General features: G+C 33.2%; 1 protein-coding gene across 3 annotated transcripts in view; it reads left to right on the forward strand.

Moving 5' to 3' along the window:
• Spag6 (sperm associated antigen 6) overlaps positions 1 to 16967 on the forward strand; it is a 73650-nt gene extending 56683 nt beyond the window's left edge. For all 3 annotated transcript variants that reach the window (XM_026402381.2, XM_077802714.1, XM_026402382.2), the window contains 4 exons: positions 1150 to 1341; positions 8528 to 8644; positions 10895 to 11040; positions 16898 to 16967. In XM_026402381.2, the coding sequence (XP_026258166.1) occupies positions 1150 to 1341; positions 8528 to 8644; positions 10895 to 11040; positions 16898 to 16967 (525 nt within the window). The remainder of the gene's footprint in view (positions 1 to 1149; positions 1342 to 8527; positions 8645 to 10894; positions 11041 to 16897) is intronic.
• Positions 16968 to 18066: the final 1099 nt, after the last annotated feature.

Raw genomic sequence — 18066 nt, forward strand, 5'->3', positions numbered from 1 at the left:
CGCACTTGTTATTCATAACAATCGAGGCCAGTAAGGCAGAGCTTGGGGGTCAGGTGGAGGCCCGGCTGCTTTTCTCCTGAATCTTCAGTCTCCTTCTATCACAGAAGGACAGGCTTTCTGCAGTCACTTCACTCTGTAGACAAGTCTGACCTTTTGTATTGGCAGACATGCATTTTTAGTTGTAGGAAGGAGCAAATGAAGAAACATGGCAGTTCTCTTTAGGAAATTGGTCTTAATAACGGAGTTAAAAGATGGAAGAGAAAAAGTACATATGATGATTTGGGCCTTCGCTATGGTGATGACCATGTGAATACTGCTTTTTTTTTTTTTTTTTTTTTGGTACTAAATTTGAGGTGATTACTATAGTCTCAAATTAGTTATAAAATTATCCCTGTGCAGAATCTGGAATTAGAATTTGATTGGGGTTATTTGATTTTTTTCTTGGTTATATGGATTGTGATGTGGCTCTTTAGTTAATTGTATCTTTATTATTTAGATGAAATTGAAGCCTAAGATGTAAACTGTGAGCATATGCTATCTGTGTGACAAAAATAATCATTTCTACTCTGACATTCAGTCATGTTAAAATGAGCAAAACTATAATTTAAAAGCTGACCAAAATTAATGGAAAATTATTTGTATTCTATTTCAGGAAATATATTAGTGGATATATTTCATTTAAAGTTATTTAGTTAGGCTTTTTATACATTTCATTTTGAGTCTGTAGTATTTATTCTGTTCTCAGATGTATTTTACTTGGCAAGAATATACTTTCTTTAAAGATTCTAAATTAACAAAGGAAAATAAAACATTTTAAGATCCTAAACATTTTTAATTTGTCACAGTGTAATCTGGTTTTGCCTAGTCTGTGACATCTGTTGTTTGGTTAAATGTCCCTCTATTTGGGGGGTAAAAGCTAGTAGAGATATTCGTAGTTAAGTTGGATTGTTACAGATAATTAAGGTAATTTAGTTCTAGTGATTTTATTGACTTAAGAAATGACAGCCCCTGTGATGTGCTCATTTATTGAACCATTTAGGAAAAAAAGGATCAAGGCTGAAATGATTTCTTCTAATGTTTGAAAGACACAGAAGACTCTTTAATCCTGCTCTAGATTTATAACACTTGCTCTTTTGATCACCGCTGCAGGGTGTACCCCAGTTGTCAGTCTGCCTGTCAGAAGAACCAGAAGATCATATTAAGGCTGCTGCTGCTTGGGCCTTAGGACAGATTGGGAGACACACTCCCGAACATGCACGGGCTGTCGCCGTCACAAATACTTTGCCAGTTCTGCTTTCTTTGTACATGTCACCGGAGAGTTCTGAGGATCTACAAGTGAAAGTAAGTGCTTTATTCTTAAGGGCTTTATGACTATTTGTTAGATTTTTTACTCATATAAAAAGATCCATAATTTTAATTTTCATTATGGAAAATATTGCTTTTATGAGTCAAGAAATATAAATTTAGCTGAGCATGGTGGCTGACACGACTCGGGAGGCTGAAGCAGAAGGATAGCAAGTTCAAGGATAGCCTAGGTAACTTAGTGAGACCCTGTCTCATTAAAATAAATAAATAAATAAATAAAAGAGAGATACACGAATTTATCAGAAGAATTGAGGTTCCTCTTTTTTTAGAAACAGGTTACCCTTGTCTCTGTAAATCAGTGATATATTTAAAGAAATCTGGGCCTAAAGTTATAAAATGAGTGGTTGGTTATTGCCTTCTACTTTCCTGTTCACTTTTCCTATAAAATAGGAATTAAAGAATAATAGGATTTTTGAGTTGGAATTTGCTGGAAAGTTCTTTGGTCCATTTTACATTAAAAAAAAAAATGAGTCCAAAATAATTTAAGGTGCTTTTCAAGGGTATAAGGCAACTCATTGGAAAGCATCCCTGAAGTTATATATTTTATCCCTCTTAACTTCAAGTCTGCCTGATTTTTAAATTCCATGTCTTATATACTTGTTCCTTTAAAAAATCCATAAAATTCACCAAATCATTTTTATTTTTATTTTTTTTATGTTTATTTTGGCACTAGGAATTGAATCCAGGAGTGCTTTTACCACTGAGCTACATTTCTAGCCCTTTTTATTTTTTTATTTTGAGACGGGTTCTCCCTAAATTGTTTAGGGCCTCACTAAGTTGCTGAGACTGGCCTTGAACTTGCAATCCTCCTGCTTTTGCCTCCCAAGTCACTGGGATTATAGGGGTGTACCACTGCTCACTTAATCATTTTTAAATAGGCAAGTTTAATAAAAAATATTACTAGCTACTAAGTGATATGCAAAACTTGAATATAAAGTAGGATGGGTTGTTTAATAATTTTACACTGTCAAAGAAAAAATATTTTCCAATGTACTTCCTCTTAGGAAAACATGAAACTTGTGTGTGTATATGTTACTAGGGATTAAATCCAGAACCTTATACACCCAAGGTAAGCACTCTATCACTGAGCTACTTGTCCAGTTAAAATAGGTAACTTTTTGAAAGCAGCTTGTGGAATTGACTTGGATTGAGGGATTTCATAGAAAAGGAAATTTAAAACAAAATTAAGGGGCTAGGGATGAAGCTTAGCAAACATTTAAATTTTAGTTAAAACAGTAGATTAACGCAGGGCGTGGTGGTGCACAACTGTATAACTGTAATCCCAGTAGCTCAGGAGGCTGAGACAGGAGGATCACGAGTTCAAAGCCAGCCTCATCAATTTCAAGGTACTAAACAACTCAGTGAGACCCCATCTCTAAATAAAATATAAAAAATAGGGCTGGGGATGTGGCTCGGTGGTTGAGTGCCTCTGAGATCAATCCCTGGTACCAAACAAAAACAAACAAAACAAACAAACAAACCCCCAAATAAATTAACAAATAGGAAAACATATTTACTAAAACATAACTTTAGATGGTATAATGAGGCAGGAAAATAACTTAAAACTACATAGGTTAGGGACTCAAAGTTACGTATAATGAATCAGTCATTTGACTTACAAGGTTTACAAAAGTGAATTTATGTTCATTTGGTGATGTTTGAATGTTATTTCTCCACAAATACACTGAAGGAAGTTGACTTCCAAGATTAACATTTTTTTTTCAATTTGTAAAAGACTTTTTAGATCAAAGCAATGATTTAATAGATGTAGGGCTTCCTTCACATGACCCCAACATTGAAACAATATTGGCAGTGCTTGTAAAGAGAGAAAGATTGTGTTCTCTAAGGTCTATTCTAGTTCAACAGGTCTCTGATTCTTTGAATTTCTGATAAGAAGCCACAACTCCATTTCCAGTTTTGATTTGTCTATGCACACACACACACACACACCTTTCTCCAGGTGTTTGTATACATATATAATTTCAATCTATGTATGTCATCCTCTTTTGACCTCATATTTCTTAATCCATTATCATTAATTTTTCTTCTCTTTTTTTCTCCTCTCCTCCCCAACTTCTTGTACTTCTTTTCTTTCCTCAGTTCTCATCACTTCTCATTCTCCTTCCCTTATTTCCAGTGATCCAGTGTCTCTTGACCTCCTCTGCAGGCATAAACTGGGCCTAGTAAAAGTAACTGTGTTCAATTTAGAGATTATTAATAGATAAATTATTAATATTTTAAAATAATCTCTATTTTTTCAGATTCCTGCATTTAACAACTTTTAAGTTTTGGAAATAAGATGAAAGAATACATATAGGAGAACATGAATGATTAATGGTGGAGTTAATAGTAATTATAGCTTGAGAAACCCTTGTAAATAGTCACTCTACCTATTAAGTTTATATAGCTTATTTTTAAAGATTATTATGTAAATATCACTGGAATAAAATGAATTTGAAAACTTCACTTTTTAAAGCAAGATAACCTTTATCATGTTTTAGTTTATCAAAGGTGGCTTTAATAGGTTAACCTAATACTACAGTTCCTTCTGCTTTTATGTGACACAGAATTTACTTTTAGGAAATCTGGGTACTAAATTAAAAAGTGGATCTTTATAAGGCATTATCCTGTTAGCAATCTTCCCAAGACTTGAAGTTCATCTGAATATTTTCTTATTGTAGGGACTTAATCATTCCTTTTCTTTCCCAAGTTCTCTTGAATTGTACTAGTAGTTGTTTTAGTGGCATAAGAATGAAGTCCATTCAAGCCTGTTTGATTTGACCCTCTCCCACTAGGGAAAAGTGTATCTAAGAACACCAGAAACTGTCTAGTGGCATTTCTCATTTGTTAATCTGTGGCAGCTTTCAAATTACAAGGCCATGTTGAAGTTCATTTTGTCCCAAAGGCATGTCAGCTTCTGTAAGCATTCTCTAATTGGTTCCAGTCCTGCAGAACCAATGAGCAGCCTCATAGAATTTCTCTCATGTTGTCACTTAGCCTTATTATTTGCCTGCTCTTATGTTATTCCAAATACCTTAATCAAAGCAACTTCCAAATACCTTAATCAAAGCAACACAAAACAAAAAAAATGTTTGATCTAATAAGCTGATCTGTATTTATTGTGAAAACATTTAGGCATTTGCATTTTCATTTGTTTTAATTTAGAGGCATCATTGAACTGTTCCATTTTTAGCGTGTGGCATTTGAATCAGTTTATTCTATTTAGTTATAAAATTATGTCTAATATATTTGATGTAGCTATTGTGTTTTTGTGTTCGTGGTTATTCTATCCTCACTTTTAAATTTTTTGCATGGTGTTGGGGATTTAATCCAGGGCTCCTGCAAGCAAGGCAAGCTACTCCACCACTGAACCCTGTACCCCAGGCCCACTTTACATTTTTTAGCAGCTTTATTGAGATACAATTCACATACCATACAATTTACCTAATTAGAGTATAAAATATAATGATTTATAATATACTTACAAGATTGTGAAACCATCACCATAAACTAATTTTAGAACATTTTTATTCCCCACCAAAGAAATGTTGGGCCCTTAGCAGTCACTCCACATTCCTTCTGCATAGGCCTAGGCAACCATTAAAATTTACTTTCAGTATCTGTGGATTTTTGTTGTCTGGACATTTAATTTAAATGGAATTATATAACATATGTAGCCTTTTGTGTCTAAGTTTTTTACTATGTAGTGTGAGTTTTAAGATTTCCTTTAAAACTCACACTACAAGATTTTCCTTTAATATTTTCCTTTTTATTTCCAAGTAATATTACATTGTATTAATGTACCATATTTTGTTTATCCATTTATCCATTGATGGGCATTGGATTATTTCTACTCTTTAACTATTATGAATTGGCTGCTGTGAATATTATTGTACAAGTTTTTGTGTGGATGTGTTTTCATTTCTCTTGGGTATATACCTCTTGGGTCATGGGTAATTTCAATATTTGGAGGAACTGCCAAACTCTTCCAATTTAACCATACCATTTAATATTCCCACCACAAATATAAGAGGATTCCAATTTTTCCATATTCCTGCTAGCTCTTATTATCCTTATTTTTTATTATGGCCTTCCTAAGTGGGTGTGGTTTGGTGTATTGCATTGCAGTTTGATTTGTATTTGCTTAATGTTTAATGATGCTGAAAATCTTTTCATATACTTTTTGGCCATTTGTATGTTTTCTTTGCAGAATTATCTATTTATACCTTTGCCCAGATAACAATAAGTATTGACTGCCATGTGGAGAAACTTGAACCCTCTTACATTGCTAGTAGGAATATAAAATGTTGTGGTTATATTGAAGAAAAGTTTAGTAGTTTCCCAAAATATTAAACATAAACATGCCATCATTACCCAACAAGTTCTGTCTTAGATATCTATCCAAGAGAAATGAAAATATTTGTATATATAAAGACTTGTATATAAATTTTTGTAGCATCATTATCATAATAGCCAAAAGTAGATATAGCCCACATGTCCATCAACTAGTGAATGGATGACCAAAATGTCATAAATCCATATGATAGAATCCTATTTGGGCTGGGGATGTGGCTCAAGCGGTAGCGCGCTCGCTTGGCATGCGTGCAGCCCGGGTTCGATCCTCAGCACCACATACCAACAAAGATGTTGTGTCCGCTGAGAACTAAAAAATAAATATTAAAAATTCTCTCTCTCTCTCTCCTCTCTCACTCTCTCTTTGAAAAAAAAAAGAATCCTATTTGATGATGAAAAAAACAAAGTACTGATACATGCTACAACATAGATAGAAACTCACAAACATTGTACATGGTGAAATATTCCAAGCACAAAAATTTACACATTGCATGATTTAATTAATATGAATTGTCCAGACAGCCAAATTTATATAGACAGAAAGTAGATTAGTTAGTAGCTGCCTGAAGGTGGTGGGGCTAAAGGGAGGCGGGAATGAGGAGTGACTACAAATGGGCCTAAGACTCTTTTTTGGGATGATGAAATGTTCTAAAATTAGATTGTAGAGATGGTCACATGATTCTGCAGATTTATAAAGTTCACTGAATTGTGTATTTAAAAACCAGTGAATTTATTATATATAAATTGTATCTTGGTAAAGTTAAAGATCTTAAACTCAGAAATAGACATGTAAACAAAATCTTAATTAACTGATATTTCTTTCATGTTGAATAAATAGCTGAATATAAATCATGATACACATTCCTACCTGTAAGAATATAGCTATAAGTTGAGTTTATTTCTTCCAGATGAAGGATAGTAATGTTCAGTGAATTTCTAGTGTCCTTAGACTCTTTTCAAGAGTTCTTGATTAATAATTCCACAGTACATCATCAATTTGGAACTATTAGAATTAGAGAAAGGTGAGCTGGGGATATATCTCAGTTGGTAGAGTGCTTGCCTCGCATGTACAAGGCCCTGAGTTCAATCCCCAGCACCACACACACACACACACACACACACACACACAAAAAAAAAAAGAATTAGAGAAAGGCTGTCTGTGTAGTTTAATGGATGTGATCTCTGCTCTACAGTTACTAGGCTTTGTCACCAGTAACAGGTAAGTTAAACTTGTTGGCCTGTGAAGGTCACCATGATCTTAAAATGGTCACAAAGAAACAGTATAACAGGTATATTGGGAATTGAGAGTTCAATTCCAACTTATACTAGAAGTAAGGAAGGGGCTGCATTTCTTATATTCCTTCTTTTATTTAATCTAATTTATGAAATAATGTTTGAAGACAAATGTGTTAAGAGATGAGAGGTTATACAAGACTACTTTATTTGGGTTTCTGAGAAATCTTAAATTCATGAGATCCTTTACTAGTAGAACAAATAGATTGAATGTTTTTGCTGAATCCATTACCAGTTATAAAGTAATGTGAAGATTAAAATGTTCCTGCATTTCAAGAGTATTGCTAAACATTCAGTAACAAGATCACAATCCCAGAAAACCAGGTTGACTAAGCCTTCAGAGAGAGAATGGTTAAACAGAGCAAATCTGTATGGATGCACTGAAGCACAAAACCATATACAAGCAGATGTGGAATTCCAGTGGAAAACACCTTTAGATACACACAATTGTGAAACTTTCCAAAATGAAAGGGACAGGCTGTAATACAAGGAAACAAACTCACAACCAGCCATGGCTTCAGAGCTGGCTGCAGTGATATGCTATAGTCACATCAGGACTTTCCTTCAGCTATGCCGTAGCAGGGAGCAGCACCATGTGGTGTCACTTTGAATTATGGAAGAGCCAAGTGTGGTGGCACATGCCTGTAACCCCAGCAACTTGGGAGGCTGGGGGCAGGAGGATCACAAGTTCAAAGCCAGCCTCAGCAATGGTGAGGTGCTAAGCAACTCAGTGAGACCCTGTCTCTAAATAAAATACAAAATAGGGCTGGGGATGTGGCTCAGTGGCAAATGTCCCTGAGTTTAATCCCTGGTGAAAAAAAAGAAAAAAAAAAAAGAAAAGAAAGAAATATGGAAGAGTGCTGGGTGTGTTGGGGGAACAACATGTGGTACCTGATCTTTCGTTTGTAGGTGATCCACTTCCTGTTGTTGAGATGAGTTTTTCTTGACAGCTGAATAGATCCTATCTGTTTTGCTTCCATGTAAGGATGAGGAAATTTCTTCCCATAAACTATAGCCACATTTCTGCAGATGTGCATTGAGTAATACACACAGCAGATATTTTTAACTACATATGTATAAACTATGGAATCTTTTGGAGAATACAGAATGTCTGATAATGTCATTCTATAATAAACCACATTGCTTTCTCATATTTATTGATTAGGAGAAATAGGATATATTAGTTATCATAGTTTTATATATATAAATGTTACACTAATAATAAAAACATATTAATTTATAGCCTATAATTTTATGCTTCATAATTTTAATTTCCTGATAACTTTAAGAAGTATATGTTTTAAGGTTTAACAGAAATACAGCTGTTAGGGTATTCTATGATAAAACCAATCAAAAATAGGAGTTTGTCAGACAGTTATTTTTAAAAATGAAGCAACTGCAGCTTAGACCGGGAACTTGATTTCATTTTCAAATTCCAGGAATTTATGAATGAATTTTTGTGAAACTTTCATTGATTACTCAATTTCACATGCATTTTTTCTTTGTATTTCAATAGAGCAAAAAAGCCATTAAAAGTATCCTACAAAAATGCACCTACCTACCAGCCCTTGAACCATTTCTGTATGATGCTCCTCCCAATATTCTGAAGCATGTGGTTGGACAGTTCAGTAAGGTAAGAATTGCTCTTTTAGCCTGTAAGAAGGGTAAGAAAATAAAAATGATTTGTTGACTTTTTGTTGTTGTTGTTAACTTATTTTCTTCTTTAAGATGGGGTCTGGGGTTTACTACTTAACTCTCTGTATTGACATGGATAATACAGGCTAGTTACGTCCACATGTAAATAAAACACTTGCTTCTTTCCCACCCTTTTCTCAGTTTCTATACTGTCATTTTAAGTATTCTCAGGAAGTAAGTGGTATGTCAACACATAAACACTTTGTAATACAGATAATATATATTGATAAGTAACTTTTAGTAGTTTTCCCAATGTCTTTTAGTTTCATTCACCTGGGAACATGGCAAAGATCTTACAAAGAAAAAGAAAGATGTCTCTGAGCCACTGAAATATTTTTCACGAAATCCATGCACTTTACTACAGATGCTCTCAGACAGTCATTTGGAACCTACTGACTTTTTTTAATGAACAATTTTAACAAATGTAGCTGTCACATTTCTAAGATCATTGCAGATTAAGCGATAGTAAGTGGTAGTAAGGGAGAAAGGTCAAGCTGCTAGAAGAGGGCACGGCCCGAAGAGTTAACTACTGATAGCGAGGGATGGAAGAGAAGAGCAGTATGACACAGTCATCATCGGTCAGGATGGCGACCTAAGCCATCAAGAATAGGTTCAATTATCTTCATATATTTGACTTAAGAAAATGAGGTCAGCAAGGTATATACCACAGTGCTTATGCATACAGGCTCAGGCGCTGAAGTATATATGTGTGCTGCTTAATAGTACTAATTCTTTACTAGAGTCTTGACCTCTCTAAACCTTAATTTGACTACCTGTAAAGTAAGAAGAATAGTGGTTTTTATTTCATATGATCAATGTAAAGATTAAATGAGATTGACTATGGCTAATTAAATCACTTTTTAAATTAGGGAAGAGGGCAAGTTCATTTTAATAGTTTTAATGCTACATAAATGCAGTACTACTGTTTGTATAGCATATTTCTACAAAAAAATAAACAAAAAGTGTGTATTCTAACTTTTAAGTACATTCTACACTTTAGATATTCATATAAAAGGTAGACTTTACTAACAGCCCTTAGTTCGAGTCTCTCCAGGATTCCCAGAACTTGGCTGACTTTCAAGTGCCACAGCGACTGGAAAGCAGAGATTATCTCTGAAGCTACCTCACGATACATTTCTGTATATCAGACCCTATGCTCTGTTTTTCCTTTCAAGAAAATAATGAAACTTTTTTTTCCTCTTAGTTATATGGGATGTGAGAGATAAAATGGCATATTCCCTTTGACAACCCACTAACCAACTAATGTAGAGAAAAGACTATAAAGTACTGCATGGGGAAAAAAATCAATTCATTTTTTCATTTTTGTGTATGTTGGGTACTAAATAAGAAATTCACTAGCCAATTTGGTCATCTACCTTATCTTAGGGTAAGGTGCTGAGTGGATCATCTATAGACAGAGTCATAACTCTTGAAAATGGATAGTTGACATTGTGTCTGAAAGTCATTTTGTAGTTTAATTGTTTAGTCTAATGAGCAAGAAGATATTGTAGTTTTATTGAACTTGCTATAAAAATGAACACTATGCTAAGAGTTCAAAATCAGTAAATAAAAATCAGTGAGATTCATGGAAGTTACACAATTAAGGCCAAGTATCATATACTCTTGCAGATGTGTACATTTGCTTCAGGCAGAATTTTTAATTTTCCTAAAGGCTTCTTAAAGGAATAACACTCAAGCAAAATCTTAAAACTATGAGTCAGAGTTAATCAGGCAAAACGGGGGAGGCTTGTGGAGTGTGAAAGGCATTCTAGGGGGAGGATGCAGCATGCACACTTTGATGTTACTGAAGCAAAATTTAGGGTGGAGATTGGTAGGTAAGGAAGCTAAAGAGGAGTGTAGGAGCTGGGCCCCAGAAGACCTTTCCTGCTTTGTTAAGGAGCTTGCCTTCAATTTCATAGGTAGTGGAGAGACCCTGAATGAGTGTAAACTTTATGTTTTATGTTTATGAGTGGAACACCATTATCTTTGCTTATATTCATTGCCTTTCTTCCATCTCCACAACATAAAAAGTTAATGCACTTCTAGAAGGAGATTTTAGCTTACAATGCTATAAATATATTGGGCATACATTTTCTTCTACATTTTTTTGGATACTTTATTGCTTTTTTGGTAGCAATGATCTAACTTGGGAAAGAAGAGCTGACATTTTTATTTGTTTACTTTCAAGGTGCTACCACATGATAGCAAAGCTCGAAGACTTTTTGTAACCAGTGGTGGACTGAAAAAGGTTCAAGAGATAAAAGCAGAACCTGGTTCTCTCCTTCAAGAATATATCAACAGTATTAACAATTGTTACCCAGAGGAAATTGTGAGGTGAGAATATGGACTTCAAAAAGTTCAAATTATGTTGTAGTGTTTTTGGTTTAAAATCTAGATTTTTATATCCACTTTTCAAAATGTATACTTTGAAATACTACATGAGGCCAGTGAATACCTTGACTTTTTTCTTTATCTCTTTTTAACCTTCTTCAAATTGAATTATGTTCTGATTTATACATTTCCAAATCAACCTGGAATATTATTTAAGGCATTGATACACTAATTTAATATATGCTACTAAGGAATAACCAAATAGAGAGTCTAAATTAAACTGTTTTTAAATTATAAATACCTGTTTTTGAATAAGCCTATAGATTGTGATTTTCATAGTTTCCTGTGTATTCTTTTTTTTTTTTTTTTGAGAGAGAGAGAGAGAGAATTTTTTGTTAATATTTATTTTTTAATTTTTGGTGAACACAACATTTTCATTTTATTTGTATGTGGTGCTGAGGATTGAACTCAGTGCCCTGCGAATGCTAGGCGAGTTCGATACCACTTGAGCCACATCCCTAGCCCCCCTGTGTATTCTTAAGCTCACATTACATTAATGGAAGTATTATGGTAGAAAAGAGATGTTGAGTAATAAAAAGAAAGTTACTATGTATATGAGGAAAAATACATAAATAATATGTATGATATGCTGACATGCAGGTATCTCAGAGTAATCTTATAGAAAGCTATGTTCAAGATTATTATTATTTTTTGTGGTGCTGGTGATAGAACCCAAGGCCTCACATATTCTAAGCAAGTGCTCTACTCCCAGCCCAGATAAAACATTTTTAAAATAAAATTGATCTGCAAGCACTAAACCCAAGTCTCAGTTCTTGTAGGCCTAATGGAAAACTATACCATTAAATCCAAAATAAATACAAGCAATTTTACCAAGAAAATAATAGAATGAATTAAACAAATGAATTTTGAAAAATGCTCACAAAGAACGAAGACTAAAAGGTATATTTATTTATGGTTTTGTAATATTATGCTAAATTCTTTCTTCACTAATATTGGAAAATATAAATTGCAGTTTTTAATGTTATAGCATATATATAATTTATAACTTTCATTAGTTTATTCTATTTAATATCAATTTTTAATAATATGGTAACAATAATTTTTAAAGCACACAAAAAATGTTAAGATAAAATGTGTTTTCTGTTCATGTATATTCAGATAGAAAATTCTTTCATGAGTTGAAAGTTTATATACTTTTGGGAGGCTTATGCAAACTCCTTTTCCAAAAGAATTCTAATAAACCAGCTTTGAAAAATATTAATTAGAAGAACAATATATCATAACATGTATAATTACTATATAGAGAATATACAAATGTTTTTGTGTAGCATAAAATATGTATGAAACTACTAAATTTGGGATTATAAAAATCTTTTTTCAGCTGAGTGTGGTGGTACAACCTGTATCCAGTGCCTTGGAAGACAGAGGCAGGATAAACCTGAGTTCAAGGCCAGCCTCAGAAACGTAGTGAGACCCTGCCTCAGAATAAAAAAAATAAAAAGGCTGGGAGTGTAGCTCAGTGATAAAATGCTGCTGGGTTCAGTCTCCAGTATCCACCTCAAAAAAATCTTTTATTAATATTGTTACATTAATTTTTATAGTTGGGATATATGTCCCTGCAGGAAGAATGCTGTTTTTATATGTTTAAAATATAACTCCCAGTTCAATTTTCTAAAAAACAAAATTAAAGAAAAATTGGGGGGAAAAGGCAAATTAAAAGATTCCAAAATGGAATTATGTGTTAGAATTAATCAATGGTAAGTTACTTTCTTGAATAGAAGTTTTCTTTCTACTCCTTTTAAGCCATAGTTTTAAATTGAGCACTGGGGGAAATTAAAAACTGTCCCATTAGAATTTAATCTTCCTGGGCATGGTGACCTGTAATTCAAGTGGCTGGGAGGCTGAGACAGGAGGATGACAAGTTCAAAACCAGCCTCAGCAACTTAGTGAGACCCTGTCTCAATAAAATATAAAAAAGGGCTGGGGATGTGGCTCAGTGGCCCCGAGTTCAATCCCTGGTACAAAAAATTAAAAAAAAAGAAAAATAATATGGTGCATTGTAAAAATATCATTGTAAAAGTTAACTTGCATTCTGTCATCTGGGGTGTCCTTTTAAAAATTTGTAATTATCTTGAGGAATTTTAGTTGGCTGACTTAAAAATTTTCTAGTGTTTTTTAAAGCATTAGCTTCTATAGTGTTTTATAGAATCTTTGAAACATTGTTTTTCTGTAAAAATAGACAAATATATTTTTAAATGTTACTATTTTTGCAATAGTAACAATGTATTTCATATTGCCAATTTTAGTAATCTTTAAGGTAGGCCTTAGAAGACCTAAGTTCTAGGCTGGGCCCACTTAAGCCAGGTGTTTTTTTAAAACTCCTTTGTGTTCTGTATCTCTGCCTACACTGGGGAAGGGAAGTGGATTTTTGGCAACCATCTCATCTGGGGAAGGATTCCTGAGCACAGTCTTCCATTCTGTGTATGTCTGTATCAAAACAATATAATAATGTTGCTATGATACAATTTTATGTAGGTCTTAGATAAAGTTAATTCACTTCCATTCTTTAAAAGTTAATTCACTTTCATTCTTAAAGAGTGTTTATAGAGGTAAGTCAGAATAGCAGTGGTTGACAAGTGAGGGGAAGGAATTTCTTGCTCTTTTGGGTGCATTCATTTTGCTTCTTTGATGAGAACTATGGCTGCAAGCTCAGATTTAAGTGTCAAAACAAACCTAGGTGTCTGTCTTGGTTTCATCTGCTTACTGTGTGACTCTGGACATAATATTTAAACCTTTTAGCCTTAGTTTCTGCATCTGTAAAATGTAAATAATTACCTGTTTGAGATAATGCTTAGCTTAAGAGTTTACACATAAAAATTAATCCAGTAAGTATTTCTTATCAGCCTCTTTTTGCAACCCTATTCTATTTTTCATTCTCTTGAAGATAAACATTATTATTAGCTAAATCGAATATAATATTATAATAATATTAGAGAAACTATGTAGCAGTTCTTGCCATTTATTATTTTTCACTGTTTTGATGAAAAAATATATCAAGCAAATTTTTGTTTCTTTTGGCATTAATATAAAAGACATAAGATTATTCTGGTTTGATTTAGATTGCATTTGGTTGCTAAGATAGAGTTCCACTTTTCCTGATAAAAATGTCTGTTTGAATTCCTTAACATCAGATAGACTATAGTTGAAACAGGATTTTCTGACAGCTAATGAACAACTTGATATATTTATTTATGGACCTATATTCTGAGACACATGTCTGTATGCACTTATGGGAAGGTAGGCAGTGCTCAGTGTCTACTCTGGTAAGGGTGAGGGGAGAAAGTGACCAGCACATTTTCTTCTCTGTGGGGATCATAAGGTTTCTGAGGTCTCTGGGGAAAGAGGTACATCAATGGCAGTTTGGAGCCAAGGAAAAACCTTAAGAATTATTGGCAGATCCTAATTGATTCATTATATTATAAACATTATGTTCAATAGAAATATAATGTGAGCCAAATATATAATTTCAAAATATCTGGCAGCTACATTAAAAAATGCAAAACAAAACAAGGTAAATAAATTCTAATGATATATTTTTGTTAATCCACTATATCCAAATGTTTTCATTTCAACTTGTAATCAAATATAAAATATTATAAATAAGTTACTTTATAGTTTAGAAATATTTTATTGCTTCCAGCACATATAAATTCAGGTGCTAAATTTCACTGGAAATACTTGACCTATATTTAGATTATGTAAAATTTGCACTTAAAAAAGTAGACTCAGGGAGTGGGGATAGTAGAGGATAGGAAAGGCAGCAGAATACAACAGACACTAGTATGGCAGTATGTAAAAACGTGGATGTATAACCGATGTGATTCTGCAATCTGTATACGGGGTAAAAATGGGAGTTCATAACCCACTTGAATCAAATGTATGAAATATGATATATGTCAAGAGCTATGTAATGTTTTGAACAACTAATAAAAAATGTAGACTCATAGATATTCTAAATATACCTAATTGTTTTTCAATAATTTAATTGCCAATTTTGAATTTGAAATTAAATTTAAAAATTCAGTTCCTCAAACACAGTAGCCATATTTCTAGTACTCAACAGCCACATGTGGGTGGTTGCTATCTTACTCAGCAGTACAATTTTAAAGATTTTATTAAAAGTTTTGTTTTCTAGCCTTCAGTTTTTTTGCAGTACTGATGATTGAACCCAGGACCTCACACATGCTAGGCAAATGCTCTGCTATTGAGCTACATCCCCAGCTCTTTTTATTTTATTTTGATACAAGGTCTGGCTAAGTTGTCCAGCTGGCTTCAAACTTGGTGATTCTCCTTCATCCACTCCCAAATAGCTGGGATTATTAATGTATGCCTCCATGCCCAGCAAACCTCTTGCATTTATACAAAATGTACTTTTCTTGTGTCTGACACATTTATAAGGCCTAGGAAAGTGAGGCCTGCTTTAAAATTTGTGACTAACGCAGACCAGGAGAGAAATATTTGTGAATTCCTTAGTACAAGAATACTTCAAAGAAACCCATTGGTGAAATAATTTTTTCAAGCTTAGCAGGCCTTTTGAGGAGAAACATTTTTTAAGGTAGCTTTTTATGTATGTATGTGTATATATATATATAATGATCTGTTTAATTATGACTGTGTGTAAGCATACTACTGAGAAAACACATCCCTGTTTTGTTCAGCTTAACTTGACAAATTGTGGAAGAAATAAGTGTATACAAATTATAAGTTTTTAAGTCAAGCATCTAGGCATAAAGATAAATAATAAAGGGCAAAGCAAATCCCTAACAATAGATTTTATCTAGAGAAAACACTTCAGAAGCTTAATTATTTTGAGTGTTTTGGAAATTTTTAAATTATACTTCTTTAGATTTTTAAATCTATCATATTCTAAAATGCCTGACAAATTTTATTTGACATGTTTTTACATATATGCAAATTTTTTCCAGGCATACCAAACATCCAACAATGTATTAATCAATGTATTTAATACTTTTTTATACTAAAAATTTTATAAAATGTTCAGTGTATAGATATAAATTCATAGTACTAAATATGCCCAAGAACTAATGAAAATGGTTAATTCTAAATATATATTATATAAATATTTGCAAACCATTTATTAAATACTTCTTCAATATGAATTAGTTTGTTTTTATGGGCAGACACTAAGAGGGCTGGCAGCGTTAGGGATGTGGCTCAGAGGCAGAACACTTTGCTTCGCATGTGCAAGGCCCTGGGTTCATTCTCCAGTACCACATACACACACACACACACACACACACACACACACACACACACACACACACACACACACACACACTCACACACACACACACACACACACACACACACACTAAGAAATGAATTCTAAGGCAATCAGAATGTGGAATTTGATTATTGATAATAAGTTATATAGTCTAATTTATGAAAAAATCTAGTTATATAGTATAATTTATGAAAAAAATTCTATCAGCTATGACTCTTAATTAAAGCAACATTACTCACTTGATATAATAAAGTCTCTTTAATAAGATACTGTCACTGGATCAAATGTTTGTACTTGGAAGACATCCCTTTTGCCATTATATTTATATTCCTTAAGTGTTTTGCTATTTGTGAACTGATACTCTCCTCTTTGAGTCTCTCTAAACTTATGCATAAAGCATTACTAGAACACAATTATTCAGGGTTTATGTGAGACTTTACTCACAGAATTATTTCAGATAAACTCCGTAAATAAATTTTATATGTCTACTGTGCTGACTTTAATAAATATCTAATAGCAAATTTTCTTTCCCAGGTACTATTCCCCTGGATATTCAGAGACACTTCTGCAGAGAGTGGACAGCTATCAACCACTTATCAACTAAACAAAGTTATATATTAATACTCAAATTCACAGCAGAGAATTTGTGATTGCTGTTATAATTGTTAAAGTTCTTTATAAATATTCAAGCTAAGTACATTCTGGATTTATTCAATGTTACATACCTTTAGATAATATTTTCTAAATTTATGCAATACTTTAAAAATTAGTAGCTTGAATACATGAGGAAATATTCATATTCATTTGTAAGCATAGGATTTGTATTTGTTCTAAAGGTAGATTTAAAAAGACATAAAAGGGTTTTAAGGTATCTATTATTTTTCTGCTAAACAGCACTCATACATACCCACCCCCTCCAACTACACAGAGGTAAGAGATAACGTTTAATGTTTTTTTTGGTCAATTTCCTTTGGCAAGGAAAAACTGATCTTGCAGATACACATTAGGGTCTAGAAGAAAAATAGTTAAAAGAGAAACTGATGATGGGACTCCAGTGCTGGTTGCATAAATGCATTAAACTCACAGAATCTAGGGATAACTTGTCAGGTTCTCCAAAGAATTTAAGAAGGCCCTTCTCTTTATCACAACATTTGAAAGTTCTTTTTACCTAAAGTGTTCCTTATCCTACATGGAGCTGGCTTTGTTCATGAATAAACAAGGAAGTAGGCATGAAAAATGGGCTGTCAGTATTCCCTTGTTCTAGGTTGTTCACTTTCCTAAATTTCAAAGCTACATTTTTTTTTAGGGATTTAAGGGACTAATTTGTAAAGAATACCTATAGGCTCAAATTTACATACATTTTCACTTAGGAAGCTGTAAAGGTATTAAAGAGTATTTTAATAAAATTTTAAATAAAAGAATATTAGAATTGTTTTTTTTTCCTTATCTAGTATTTTTCTGACTTTGGGGACTCTTTGGATTTGGGAGTCTTGTTTTGTATGTGCCTTTAAATCTAAAAGGAATGTTGTTTATGGTGATCTTTCTGGGAGACTTTCAGAGAAAGTGACTACCTGGAGAGCCCCCAGGACACTATGGGTCCAATCTGGTTTTCTTTTCAGGTTTCCTTTCTGGATTCTTCACCCCCAACCTCCCACAAAAAGAACCTAATCATTTAATTTTGGCATTTTCCTGGACTCATCTTT

Source organism: Urocitellus parryii, chromosome 9, assembly GCF_045843805.1.
Source record: "Urocitellus parryii isolate mUroPar1 chromosome 9, mUroPar1.hap1, whole genome shotgun sequence".
Taxonomy (NCBI): domain Eukaryota; kingdom Metazoa; phylum Chordata; class Mammalia; order Rodentia; family Sciuridae; genus Urocitellus; species Urocitellus parryii.